Source organism: Montipora capricornis, chromosome 6 (genome assembly GCF_036669925.1).
Source record: "Montipora capricornis isolate CH-2021 chromosome 6, ASM3666992v2, whole genome shotgun sequence".
In the NCBI taxonomy this organism is placed as follows: Eukaryota; Metazoa; Cnidaria; class Anthozoa; order Scleractinia; family Acroporidae; genus Montipora; species Montipora capricornis.
This window is the reverse complement of record NC_090888.1, coordinates 26834963-26850140: the sequence shown is the minus strand read 5'-3', so window position 1 is coordinate 26850140 and position 15178 is coordinate 26834963. Positions and strand designations below refer to the sequence as shown.

The window sequence follows — 15178 nt, the reverse complement described above, 5'->3', positions numbered from 1 at the left end:
TTTACATTATATTATTTTGCATGCCATAGCCCCTTTAACCACCAAACGAAACGTCCGGCCTCCAGCTTCAAATTAACGAAAGCCCTGCAATGTCGAAACGTTAGTTGTTTCTGTCAGATTTATTCAAACCAGACTGATATCAAATGCCAATCGTTTGAATTTTTTCGGCTATGCTCAAAATGAGATTATAACGAATGTTATCATACACTCTTTTTTTTTGTAAGAACGTCTAATTTTGGACCTGAGGGTGAACGTTCTTGTATATTTTTGTGATGTGAGGCTCGAAACGTTCTTAAGATGTTTTTAAATTAAAATCAGACTTTGCTTCACCTGATGACTTTGATAGGATTGAAACGATTATAAATAAGAACTGCTCATTATGACAAACTGAGATGTGTTTCATGCGATAAGAAAACCATTGTTATGCATTTGGGTTAATCAACATTTATCTACCTCTATCTTTATGCTTTCATTCATTTAAAAAAAAATGAGCAAATAATAACTTTCTTTAATAGTCGACTTACCGGTAATACCACGTTCGTAATACGTTCTTAGAATTTTGGTTAATCTCAGCCCGGCTCAACGTCTTATAAAACAGATTGTAATGCATAATTTGGATTATTTCACAAATGTGAAGCTCGATGTTTGAATCAAAAAAACTTATCTTGCCATTCTATCCGAAAAATACCCCTCTATCGATGCTTTTTTGTCTAATTACTAATTAATTACTGATCGAACTTTACATGACGCGAATCTCATAATTAGTAATTGAACCAGGTCCGTGTACTGAATTACATCTTCTCGTTTTACTGAAACAGATCCAAAGAGGCCAACTTCAGAACTTTCATTATGGCAACTTCAAGGCGTTTCTGAATCATTTATTGAATATATCCAATGTTTTGGAAACTGTCAACGTACCGGATTATATCCAATGCGCTTTTGCATGTCTTCGCAAAGTGGAGTGTTTCTCGTTCAACTTTGCCATTGCGCCAGGCGTCACCTTCAAGGAACATACTTGTCAGCTACTTCCAACAAGCAAATATAGCAATCCCACTCGTTTTGCTTTGAGTCAGCATTTCCATCATTACGCCATACCGGTGGGTCTGATTTGAATTACTGTTAATTAAAACAGTGAATGCATGGTAGACGCCTCACTTATGTCCAGAAATGCACAAAAGAGCTCCACGATTGACGATCTTGGCAAAATTAGCGAATTCGGCGACATTTCGCCAATTTTGTCACAGCACTTCATCCTTTGCTAGTACGACACTCGGATGCTGAAGATTTGGCGATTTTGGCAATATTTTGCCAATTTCGTCAAATTAGTTCATCTATTGGTATTGACACCACTTGTGTGAGCATTTTTGGCGACATTGTCAAAATCGGCAATTTTGGCGATATTTTGCCAATTTCGTCAAATTAGTGGTTCATCCATTGACACAACTTGGGTGAGCATTGGCGATTTTGGCGAAATTGACAAAATTGCCAATGCTCACCCAAGCTCAGAGAAGTGTCTATGCGAATGTTTCAAGTTTAGCAGAGAGAAATAATGTTTTGAGAGAGCCTAAGTAAACTGCAGTCAGGGGTACCCAGTTCAAAGATCACAATTGTCCAACTGTTGAGGCCTAGGTTGACCGTTGTTTCTGCAAAGTCGAAAATTCACTCTCCTAGACAAGGTTACTTATCACCAGGTAATTCCTTCGTTTTGAAAATAGAAACTTCTTTATTATTCATCAGCGTCACAACTTCTAGCTGATTTTGGGGCTCATTTGTCGAAAGTCAAGCACTCTTCCTACAGACCTGTTTATTTCGTGTTTCACCCAGTTATTTTCCGGTGCGGCTGTTAACCGACATGAGGATTTGAAAAGGCTTTTGAGCTTTGTTGTCCCTCTCACCTAACACACAGGCGGCTTCCGCTTCTCCATCTTCCATACAGGTATAGTTTTTTTAAGAGAAAAGTGGTCTGCCAGGAGTGAAAATCAAACATTGCGTGAATAAATTACAAGAGAAGAAAGAGAATAACGGTGAAATCAACAGACACAGACTAGCCGATGTAATGTACATGTTTACCAATCAGCAAAATGAAAGTGGCTTGAAGTAGTGCGAATTCAACACAAACATCACAATCGTCCAACTCTTGAGGTTGGCCATTGTTTCTGCAAAGTCAAAAATTCACTCTCCTAGACGAGGTTACTTATCAGCAGGTAATACCATCGTTTTGGAAATAGAAACTACTTTATTATTCATCAGCGTCACAAATTCTTGCTGACTTGGGGGCTCATTTGTCGAAAGTCAAGCACGCTTCCTTCAGACCTGTTTATTTTCGTGTTTCACCCAGTTTTTTTCCGGTGCGGCTGTTAACTGACATGAGGATTTGAAAAGGCTTTTGAGCTTTGTTTTCCCTCTCACCTAACACACAGGCGGCTTCCGCTTCTCCACCTTTCATACAGATATAGTTTTTTAAAAGAAAAGTTGAGTGAAAATCCAAAATTGCGTGAATAAATTACAAGAGAAGAAAAAGCCTATCGGTGAAATTAACGACTTAACTGCAGAATATCCTGCCACCTTGAAGCTTTACCCTAAATTGGGTGGATATAGGGATACGCAGATACGCAGTCGAAACACCGAGCTTAGTGGATAGGCGGATACGCTCTCGTCATCCTGGTTCCCAGTATTTCTCCCTTCTGAGGCGCCAAACAAAAAGAGCGAAGGACACTGATGTATATGTATTTCTCGTTCAGAAAGCACGATGACCGAGTGAAAAACAATGATGTATCAATCTCCTTGTTGATATGCATCTCTCGTTCTTATAGCGCGATGATCGAGTCATTTTACAGGTCGATCAACTTTCACTTTACGGTTCGGTTAACTACACGAAATAGCACTCGATTCTTGATTAAGACTAAGCGCTCATGTCAGTGCTTCCTATGCGCTCTCGAAAATTTTAGCTTTCATTTTACGGTTTCGGTTAACTACACTTTGTACGAGATCGTGTGTGACTGAAGAAGAAAGCACTTGTTTACTGATTAGATCTAAGCGCTCGCTTCAGTGATTAGGCCCAAGCACTCTCGTAAAATTTTAGCTTTCATTTTGCCGTTCGGTTAACTACATTTTTCACGAGATCGCGTGAAGAAGAAATCACTGCAGTATACATAGAAGTTTACTTAGGGAGGGTTGGTATTTTCGACTGCGTATCCGCGTATCCATTTCACCATATACTTATGAGTTTACATGGGGAGGGGTGGTATCTTCGACCGCCTATCCGCGTATCCAGCTTCTTCAGAAGTGCAGCTTCAAAATAGCAGGGTATTCTGCATAAAGTAGCTTTAAGTAGTGTTGCCGAACGTACACTTACATTCGATGACTAAACTTTTCGGCATGTGTGAAAACTAAGTTGCGATTTTTAATGTCTCGTTTGCGTGCGTTCTGGTCATTAGATTCACACCTTCAAATTGAGTTTTTTACACTAGTTTCCAATTTTGATTGTCCATACTATCACGCCTTCATTTCATTTGTTGCCATTTCTATAAATGTTATGAAGAAGAAATTGTACTCCACGATGAGTCCCTTTGGCAAGCCGAATCAGGTGACGAGTAACTACGTCAACGAACGATAATACTCAGTTAGTAGTTACACTACAGTGGTATAATACGAGGTATGTGTCAATTTCATAAGATGACACAAAGTGCCGCATCTATGAATGCTGCATCTTGAGCACTCTGCCTTACGGAGCCGAAACCTGGACCACATATGCCCACCACGAAAAGAAGCTGAATGCCTTCCATCTCCGTTGCCTACGGGGCATCATGGAGATAAACTGGTGGGGTACAATCACAAATGAAGAGGTATTATCGCGTGCTGGTAGCCGCTCACTGTTCCAGACTCTGAAGATTCGAAGGATGTGCTTGCTGGGGCATTTTGCCAAAGACATTCTCTACACTGAGTTGTGCACGGGATTGAGACCCAGAGGTCGCCCTATGCTGCGCTTCAAAGACGTGGCAAAACGTGTTTTGGTGGCCCTGGACATAGACACTGAAAGATGGGAAGAACTTGCTGAGGACAGGACAGGCTGGAGGAATGCACTCCGAAAAGGACGCGACGAACTGGAGGCCCGATGGCTCGAAAAGCTGGCGATACAAAGACTATCTCTGTGACACTAACACTGTACTATGTAAATCTCTCGAAGATTGTTTGCCATATATAAAGACCATTTTGTTTTTCCGGCGGTCACAATTCGGGAAATGTGTATCGCCTTGTAGAGAAAATTAATTTTGCAACTTCTGTTCTACTTGGTGTCGACATTCTTCTACAGTTATGGTAAAAGGACTTCAATTTCGACTCACTTAAAACGTTGGTGGCATTATTATATTCGTGAAAAGCTACTATAAGATTCACAAGCACGGCATGCTTCTTCACGCAATGCTTACTTTCAAGTAATGGATCATACGACAAGGACATATTCTCCTTGCAAGCTGACATTGGTAAGCTCCACATAATTGCTCTGAAACTCTTAGTACCCGTTCGTGAAGTCATTCTTACATGAATTGTCAGAATACGAGACAGTTATACATGTATATGTCAGTGAATTGTTCCTCCTCAGTAACTAAATGACAACCTTGCTTACCCTGGTTGGTAAATTCTCTCAAATCATTAAAACGCCATAAATGAACGTTTCTAATTTGAGGTCAAACGTCTAAACGGCACTGGAGATCGAATTCTTCTTTCATTCATTTTTGTTCGCCACATTCGCCAGCTTGTATGGGCCCCCTCATTGCTTAGTGATGCTTTGCCTTATTGCCGATTGTGGCGAAATTGTCATTTTTGCCATATTTGCCAAATTTATCACATTCGCCAACTTGTATGGGCCCCCTCATTTCTTAGTTGCGCTTTGCCTCATTGGCAATTGTGGCAAAATTGTCATTTTCGCCATACTAGTCAAATCTGCCACATTCACCAACTTGTATGGGCTCCCTCATTGCTTTGTGCTTTGCCTTGTTGGCAAATGTGGCAAAATTGTCAGTTTCGCCATATTTGCCAAATCCTCCACATTCGCCAACTTGTATGGGCCCCCTTCATTGCTTTGTTCTTTGCCTTGTAGGCGAAATGTGGCAGAATTGTCATTTTCGACATATGTGCCAAATTCGCCACATTCGCTAACTTGTATACCCCCCCCCCCCCTTGTATAGTTCCTTGCCTCATGGGCGAGTTTGGCAAAATTGTCATTTTCGCCATACTGGCCAAGTTCGCCACATTCGCCAACTTCTATGAGCCCCCTTCATTGCTTTGTGCTTTCCCTTGTTGGAGATTGTGGTAAAATTCTTATCTTCGCCATATTTGCCAAATTCGCCAAAATTTTCTCTTTTTCGCCATTTTTGTTGTTGCGTGCATTTCTGGAAATATCTCAGACTCCAAGGATAACTTTTGCTGCTGTTGTTGTTGCCCATTTCAAGAACACAAACCCAAAATAATCTACTAATACACAAAATTAGCCAAAAGAAAACTCTCGTTCACTCACACACAACCTCACTCTTCCCCAACTCTTAATTTTAGAAGCGAAGTCAGATAAACTTTGCATCAACTTATAACGATTCCTATACTACAACAGTACTGAAGATGGTCTTGTCCTAAATTGGATTCTTAAAAAGCCTTCAATGTAACATTTCAATGTGCTATTCAGTGACAGTTTTTCCTTTTTTACCATTTCAAAAACGCAACCTGTTAATTACAATCTAATCTACTTTAATAGGTTACTGTCATTCCACACCTTAGCTGTTAGGACAAGGTTGCTGCAAAAACTTGAGCCATCCCGTATGGCTTATCTCTGCGTCGTGAAATCGTGAAATACAGGAAAAAACCGCATATACGAACAAGTGGATTAAGAACATCAGGCTGAAAATTGACCAATGAAGAGCCATATCAATAAAACAAGTTCTTAATATAAAGGGAAAGGATATTAGAATAAGGAAAAAGTACAGTACAGTGATCAAAGTAATATGGTGTTCAGGACCATTACAAACTTAAAATCTATTTTAAAAAAGGCTTGTATGTTAAACCTCAAATAATGTACAATTTGAAGTATTTGTGAAACCAATTGTAAGAACATTTTAAGAACACTTTCAGACTGATTTCTTACTAAGCACCCCTTAAATAACAGCACGGTCAGCCTGAAACCTGAAATCAGTGTTCTTATATGCGAGTGTTTACTGTACTGCTTAATCTTGAAATCTAGCAATTTGGTCAGTGAAAAGGAGTAGGGCGTAATTTCCTTTTCATCGTGTGGGATCTTAGACCTCTGTAGCTACAATCGGCCGATGGCTCGTAATTGTGTGACATCTCCTTCTTTTTTTACCCTCTGACGTCCTTATGGGGATTTTGCCTCAGAACTGCATTGTGTATTTACTATGCATCTAGTGTTCTGGTTGGCCCGGGGACGTACTGTTGAATTTGCCTAGCGAACGCGGTGGTCGTACCAGGATTTAAGACCTAAGACCGCTGTGTTTTCTTGAAATGGTATCCACATTCTGCTTATTGTTTCTGAATTGATTTCTCTCTTATGGGAAAGGGATGATTATCAGCCCTTAGTATATCCTGCCAGGCTAGGCTCGGAGAGCCAGACTACAACCATCCAAACTCTGGAGGTCATTTGAACAATATGAACGAAATTATGATGTCAGCCAAGGTGGAAATCCATGATAAGGAAACGTAGTTAGCAGATTTTCCGTGTTACTCCGTTTCTAGCTACTAGTTATTTATTTAGTTCTTTAACATTTCTCTCTTAGTTCTGTCGCGACTCCAGATTCTGGTTTCCGACTTCAAGTCTTCAGATGTCTAAATTAACATCTCATGCATAGTAACTTCCGTATTACACTCAAAACCTCTTTTTGCACTCTAGTCATTGTCATTAGTCATTCAGCAATCAGAAACGCGATGTTTTATTGAGTATCATATATAGATTTAGCTAAGCCTAAAAGGGAGCTCCCTGGTTATTTATTCTTACTGCCTGTAGGGTTGGTGAAAATAAAAGGTTTCGAATTGTCCGCGTTTTGATGTTTTCAGTTGCTGCTTTCATAATTAAATCATTTTCTTTGCCTTCTTCTATAGAGAAATTCATTGCCTAACTAGTGAATTCCACGGTACATTTTACGCTTAAAACCGATATCGCATGAATCACAAAGCGGTAAGTACGATATCGGTTTTTCGAGTGAAATTTACTTTGGAATTCACCAGTTTAGTAATATTGTTTTCTTGAATCGAATGAGTTTTAAAAGAAAACAAGCACACCCTCAGCGACCGATTGGAAAAGGAAAAAAGCCATTTCAGAGTCAACTGTCAGTAGACAGCGAATAAGAATCATGCTAAAATTAGAAGCCATAAAAATAACTTTGTCAGTTCAAGGTCAAAGAATAGTTTTACTGATGTACTTTACTCCACTTTATCTCTGAAAACAAGATTATTCACATTTTGATGTATTTCATTTAAACACGCCTCAAGAATTCAAACAAGATCCTCTCCAACACTTAAATAACGTTTAGCTGCTATAAACAAATTTTTGAAAACACAAGCTAGTCAAATAATTACCCCCTAATTTTACGAAAACTTATTGCGATTAGGTATTTATAACATAAGGGAAAAATTACCTTGTCACTGTCGAGGCACATCGAATACCAGTTGGGCAAACGGATTAAGAAGCACTTGTTCGCTCGCATTTTAGAGGAAAACAAACAAACAAATCAACTTTTTCTTTATGTCCAAAAGAGTACAGATGATTGTTATTTACTTCGAGCTGACAATAAAAAATCGATTTTCATTCCTGAACAAATGAAAAACCAATGAAACTACTTTTTGAAAATAACAAACGGTTTAGTGCCGAAGGAAATCATTTGTGGAGTAACTTCGTCCACTTAGTATAAGCTATTACTGGTATTCTGACTTGTCATTGTCGTTCTCTTTCGCTCTCCTTTTGTTTCTTTTCTAGTCATAGGCCCTCCAGCCATCCTGAAACCTTATAAGGGAAAAAAGCAGCTCTAAGCAAATTAAAAATAAACACTCAGCTTTAAGTTTATATCCCTCTGATGCTTGACTTGAATAACTGCGTAGCCGCCAGTGTGGACCACAGCTATCATGGTGTGTCAAACTGGATTGAAACCAGCGAAATATGCAGAAAGAGAACATTTTCCAAACCGTTTACCACCTGAACACGAAAAGGGTTGATTGTGTAAGAAACGTAGTTGACGTAGTATGGCCTTGTAGACGGTCGAGCCACAGAAAGCGCGTGGAAAATGAAGCCTCACTTTTGTTTGGGTGAGTCAACCTGGGTTGAGCCTGCAATCCAATCGAACACTCGTTATCTGGCCAGCGGTCAACTTTAAAAAAGCTGACCACGGTGAGCTCTAGCCTTGAGCCCGCGATATGGTCACGTGATAGTAGTCAGCGGATACCTTGAAGTGTCAATCGATCAAAACATGGATATCCAAAGGTCAACACTAATTTCCATCTCTCAAACTGACATTGGACATTTCGTAACAATTACTCGACGCAATATCCTAGTTTAATATTGACAAGCTTACCGCTCTAAAAAGAACGAAAACAGGCAGAATTACAGCTTTAGTTCAACAAGAAATAGCGTTTCTAAGCTATGCCGCGCTGATCTACAGTATTTAGGTCTAAAAACTCCGTTGAAGACGCTTAACTTTCAATTGTTTTGCTGGGTACTACAATTTCATTACTCTAAAAGATTCGATTTTCCGGGAGGTTGTCTCGTTAGTCTACTGGATATCGGAAACTGCAAGGTAAAGCCATCGATCCGGGTTCAACTCTTTGCCTCGCATATTGTGAATTTTCTCAGCTTGTTTAAAATCTTTGTTTCGTTGAAGTAGATTTGAAGTCTAAAGTAGACTGTACGTCGTATAAGTTGAATAAAAAGGGGAAAATGTCAGTTTGAGGGATGGAAAGAAGTGATGACCATATCCAAAGATGTATGCTCTAAACTAGCATGATACTGGTCACATTGGTATACATGAAGGGGTGGACGGACGTACGTACGGTTGGACGGTCGATAATGTCATGGCTATAAAACCCAAATTTCTCGCATCGATGGGTAACCACATTTTCTTAACTATGCTGGTCCGCGCGCGTGGAGCTCCGCTATAATAAACGGAATAATCGATCTGGTGCACTTCATTCACACAATAAGCTTAGTTTTTTCTTTTATCCCCCTCCAATTTCGAGAATGCAAAAAGCGTTTCTAAGAGTTTCAGACCTCTTTTGCGGTTTTGCTCCCAGGGCATTTGCAATCGGGCACCTTCATTATCAAATCCGTTACTTTTAGAAAAGCTATCCGTAATCGAAATCCCTGAAATGACTGATATGCGCGCATGTGTGGACGTGAGTACGGAATCGCAGTGAGGCTCCACCAATTAGATCGTGCAATGAGGTTCCTCCACCTGAGGCAAGGTTTCAGCAGTTAATGCAGCAGCAACAGCAAATGATACAACTCCAGCAGCAAAATTTAACGTTTCAATCAGTGGCGTCAACGATTGGGCAAGGGTTTGCCTTACCTAAACCGGAACTGAGCAAGTTTGATGGAAACCCGCTTGAGTTTTGGAAATTTATTCGCTCCTTCGAGAGCAATATCGAGAAAAATGCGTCCGATGAGAGTGAGAAGTTGTCATTTCTTCTTCAATACTGTACGGGATCCGGAGCAGCTAGAAATGCTATCATGATCTGTGTTTCCAAGGATCCTGCATTTGGATACCAGACTGCACGAGCCCTCTTGCAAGACCGTTTTGGGCATCCATCTAACCCTAAATCACTTAAACCAAATATTTCATGGTTCACCCGTGAAGCCTTATGACCAACGAGGGCTATTGGCCAGCTAAGGATATGCCAGAACGCATTAGAATCAATCGGGTACTTGGACGAGATCAACAGCGCCGATAATCTGATAAGAATAGTAGACAGACTCCCCCCTCACCTGAAAAGGAAGTGGCTTAGGTCGCAGACAGTATCCAGCAAACCCTTCAGACGAGAAAAACCTATGGTGCAGGCCGTTAAAAAACTCACTTCCATGCAAACCAATTTATTTTGATTGACCTACAGAGCAAGAGCTTATTTTAGAAACTTGGGCAAACCGGTTTTATCTACGTGATTTTTGCAATGTTTACCGGTCACTCTACTGTGAAATTCTCACGGTCGAGTGAATAGACCGTCGAAGCGTTCCACGCAACTATTATTTGTTACAAATACAAACGTGAATTGGAGAAATACAAAAATGCATTCAATTCCTGGGATTAGAACTGAAAAAATTTAAAGAACTTTACGTGGACACCGTGGAGCTGTTTCAATATGACTCGAGGCATTCAGGTGTAAAGATGTCAGAAGCTGCGGATCACACCTTCGCCAAATTCCTAAAATCAAAGCGTGTTTGTTCGATTACGCCCCCTTTAAGGCCACCCAACAGCAAACATCAAAGAGACAAATTAACCTCAATCTGCCAACCATGAATTTGCGATTATTGTGTCACAATCGCTATTGTCACGTTGATAGTCTTCTTGTATTACATAAGTGAAAAACCTGTTTGATCGTGCCCCTCGACTTAACCGATGACAAACCTTATTTAAAAAAAAAAAACCGTTTGCCGATCGACCAATGAAATCTCCCGGGTCAAAATTGACTCTGGAAGTGGAAAGAGCAACGTGATTGGGGCGGCATGTTCAGAAGGATTAACAGCCTGTACCAGAGGTTTTTTTCGTCGCTTCACGGCTCGCTCTTTTGTTGCTCTTTTCATAGCGAAAAAATAACCGGCCGGATTTACATTGACCAGGTGGTCGTGTAACTCTAAGGATGTTCTAGAAACCATTCCAAAGGCCGATAGAGCCCCTTCAATCTTGGATCTTGATTTGGATGCTGATGAGCTTCCCATTGAGAGAAGTCTCGGAGTTCATTGGAGCATGGAGACAGATATCTTCATCTTTAAGTTGCTATCAACGGATAGGCCCTACACACGTCGAGGGATTTAACCAGTGACCAGCTCCATTTATTATCCCATCGGTATCATTTCGCCAATTTTTCTTTCGGCCAAGAAACTAATTCAAGATCTTTGCAAGCAAGGGCCTAGTTGGGATGAAGAGATTAAAGAAGAAGAAGCTGTACACTAGAAAAAGTGGCTTTCAGAGTTACCCATGTTATCCCAGATCTCTTTGGCGCGATGTTTGAAACCATCTTACTTTGGTATCGCAGACGTCAAGGAGCTTCATCACTTTGCAGATGCGTCACGTATGGTGCAGTCTCGTACGCAAGATTTAATAATGAAGAAAGGATGCAGTCCAATGCAGTTTCCTCGTTGGAAAGTCCCGTTTGGCTAACGTCAAGCCAGTGACCATTCCCACGTAGGGGCTATCAGCGGCAGTAGTTGCCGTGAAGCTGGACCGAACATTAAGAGTAGAACTGGAGATGAAGATTGACAAATCAGTGTTTTGGTCAGACTCTACAGCTGTTTTACAATACATCAAGAATGAGGAGAAACGTTTTCATACGTTTCTTGCAAATCGCCTGGCAGTGATCCACGATGGCTCAAAGCCATCGGAGTGGAATTTCGTTTAGTCAGCAAGGAATCCGGCAGATGATGTCAGTAGCGGTTTGACTCCGGAAGAGTTTCTTCTTCAGGATCGGTGGTTCAAGTGTCCTGACTTCCTTTGGAAACAAGAAGAGTCTTGGCCAGTTCCTATAAACCCTTTACCAAGTATTCCTGACCAGGATCCAAAGATAAAGAGTCAAGGTCCAACAAATCAGACATCCATGGTGTCTGAGGAAAGTAATTTACATTTGATGATTCGGCGCCATTCGTCATGGTACGAGCTTAAGAGGGGCGTGGCCTGGTTTTTACGTTTTAGAGAGTACATCCGAAGAACGAGTTACCCGCCAGATGACGCAATACCACAAGGCAAGCTTTCACTAGAGGTGTTGAGGTTCGCAGAACTTTACATCGTGAAATACCTCCAGAGATTGTCTTTCCCGGAAATGTTTGGTGCACTTCAAGCTTCAAATTCCAAAACTCAAGAGAAGCGTGCCCTGAGGACTTCTGGCTCGTCTGGTTCCATCTAAAAACTACGGCCAATGCTTGATAAAGAAGAAGCGTGAAGGGTTGATGGAAGACTTGTGAATGCCTCGTTGAATTATCAGTCAAAGCATCAGCTGCTGCTGCCTCAAAATCATCACGTTTGCAGGTTGCTGATTATGCCACATCAATCCGTGGGACACCTACAATGTAGGTCAAGAATATACATGCTGACAAGTTTACGAAAGAAGTACTGGATCAAGGGACTAGCTGCCGTTCGTGAAGTACTCATGTGTTTGTTTGACATGGCGTAAGCAGAACTCTCTCCGTGGACAACAAATTATGGCAGATTTACACAAAGAAAGGTTAACTCTTGGGACACGTCATTCTCCTACGTCGGTATCGACTACTTTGGGCCGCTGTTTGTGAAGCTAGTGTGAAGCACTACAGATGTCTGTTCTCATGTCTTAGTGTTCGAGCCACCCATATTGAAGTAGCTAAGTCTCTTGAGACAGAGTCGTTCATTAATGCATTGCGCAGATTCATTAGTAGAAGAGGAAAGCCAAAGGTTATTAGAAGCGACAATCGTACTAACCTCTGCGATGGGGAAAGAGAGCTAAGACAAGCAGTGGATACTTGACTCCTGTTGGCAACGGGCGGGGATGATCGTCGTGTCTCTCAGGGGTCAAAATCAAAATCAAATCAAAAAGACTTGTCGAGTTTCATAACCATCTCAATACAATGAACTATTTTCTTTGTGCCTTACCTTGTATTTGCATAAATGTGAATATTTTTCATAAAGGTACAGGTCTTGACATTAGAAAGTTCTATAGCATTCTAGAATTGCTCTAGTTAGAAGAGACGTCATCAAAATAAAAAAAAAGGAATTATCAATCCTTTTGAGATTTTAGTTTAGTTATCAGAATAGCTGAAGACTTATCTTTTCACAAATTTTCAGTTCGATAGGGTTAAAACAAGGTTTATTTTCTAAGCTTTTGCGTGACACGATATTAAAATTGGGCCCGACAATGCTATCACCTAGGTTAAAAAAGTGACTTATCCGCTGAGATTTTGCAATCTGGACAGTCCTTGTATGAGAATAAGTACTCATATAGATGTTTATGAGCCCTCAAAAGACGACTACCAGCTAGCTTTTAATAGCAAAACTCGATGACATGTGTTTTTGTTTGCTTCCGGCCGCCATATTTGCGCCCCTTAGAGGGACACAAACATGGCGTCTCCATACAAAGAATTTGAGTAAAACAGTTCTTCGAATATCTCCCGTACGAAACATCGCACAGACTTTAACCTTTGCGAGACTGTTTAAATATTCATCTTCTTGTATCTCTTTGATTCTTGACTTTATTTGTTGAATGGTTTTCATGATGTTGTCACGGTGAAAACCGGCAATATTACCCTTAATTCTAGAACCGCTCTAGGTCTTGACATTATATAATCCAATACAATACAATGACTTTATTTTGCTTCGAATTTAAAGATAGCAAAATTGCTAATATCTAGAACATTCTAGAACTGCGCTAGTTAGAAGAGCTCTATATAGTGCGTGATTCAATACAATTATTACAGCGATGCCTCTCTGAACAAGATATTCTTCCTTCTCCTGCAGAAAGTCAAGGATTCGTTGTGATTATTTTATACGCATACGATGAAGTCGGTTCAAAACTCGTGTCCCACACTCTCCAAGAATGTTGGTGGCCATTCCTAGTGCGTCCAGCACTCATTTTTTTATGGTTTACATGGAGTGCATGGATACTCGCTGCGACCAAAACCACATCTACGTTGTCATTAATTTCATGGGAGAAACGGTAATATATAGCCAACTGCACCCTTCGCCTTAGCTGTACTTTCCAAAAGCACAAGAATCTAGGAATCATCGGCGGCGTTGTTTCGTCACCCGGTAAAATTGGGAACTTCATGCTTCAGTCTAGTCCACACTTGCCGGCTTCCCCTCGTCTACCATTTTATCCCATTTCGGACTGACGTGAGCCTCGCCCTCGCCTTTCTTTTGTTAAGAATCTTGGGTCCACACTCAAGACATAAAATGCCCGATTCATTAAGTACTCTTTCATGGTAACCGCTTTCTTGAGACTTCGAAACGTTTTAGCCAGACTACCCGATGTTCAATTTCGTCGTGACCAGAGTGTTGCGGCATCTGTTCTACAAGATAAGTTCGTGATATCCCAGACCTTTTGCTCACTGTTGGCGTCACTTTTGTGGTTGAGGCCTGCATGGGTCCCAATGTAATTCGAAATTGTATTTAAGAGTGTGATCTCTCCTCGGCGACTTTCTTTGATATTAATTTCCTGAAAGCAAACGATGGTGTCTGCCATAGTAGCCACTGAGAGGATTTGAGGACACCAAAGATGATCTGTTCCACCTTAAGAAAAGATTGCTTTTCTTAATCTTCCACCTTCAAAGAATCCTCAACCCTCTGAGCGATATCTGGCAACTGACAGTCATATTTCACTGATTCCATTTGGCACCGTAGAGGCTTAACACGTATGATATTACTAGGGTCGCTAAACCCTTTATCCGGGATTCGCCACTCGTCCTAGTACTCGCTACGTCTTAGTAAGATTCCTCGAAGTGTTGATTTAAACTTCATTTCCTCCGTAAAACCCTTGTTCGCCCAATAAGCCACATACTTACGACCGTCTCCATTCAAAGGCTAAGCTGGTGTTTGGGTCTTCTATACCATATGCCTATATTTCCATAGTAACGGTATTTCAAACATCTTCTTTTAAGAATGCCATATTTATCAAAACTTGGAATCATTGCCGCTAGTTTTAAATATAGTTTATGTCAAAGCACTTTGAGATGCTTGTGTAATGTGCCAATCAGGTGTCGCGGTTGCTGATGTCAACATTCCTATTCAGTGACTTTTGGTAGATCTACCGATGGCGGTAGTTCGTAAAAGTGCACGATCTCTACGATTCAAGAAATTGCAGTGAACTGTGTACAAGGTCATTTCTTATTCAATTGATTTTATTATCATGGAATTAATTCCAGAGCCCATGTGAAAGTTTTCCTTGCAAACATTCAGACGCAGCATGCCGGCCTCTCTACAACGAAAATGACTATGAATGTGTTTGTGAGTAATAA

The 15178-nt window shown here is 40.7% G+C and overlaps 1 protein-coding gene across 1 annotated transcript in view; it reads left to right on the top strand.

Moving 5' to 3' along the window:
• LOC138050404 (uncharacterized) overlaps positions 1-15178 on the top strand; it is a 71655-nt gene that overhangs the window by 47364 nt on the left and 9113 nt on the right. Inside the window, exons 2-3 of the mRNA XM_068896735.1 lie at positions 819-1097; positions 15086-15167. Coding sequence (XP_068752836.1) covers positions 819-1097; positions 15086-15167 — 361 coding nt within the window. The remainder of the gene's footprint in view (positions 1-818; positions 1098-15085; positions 15168-15178) is intronic.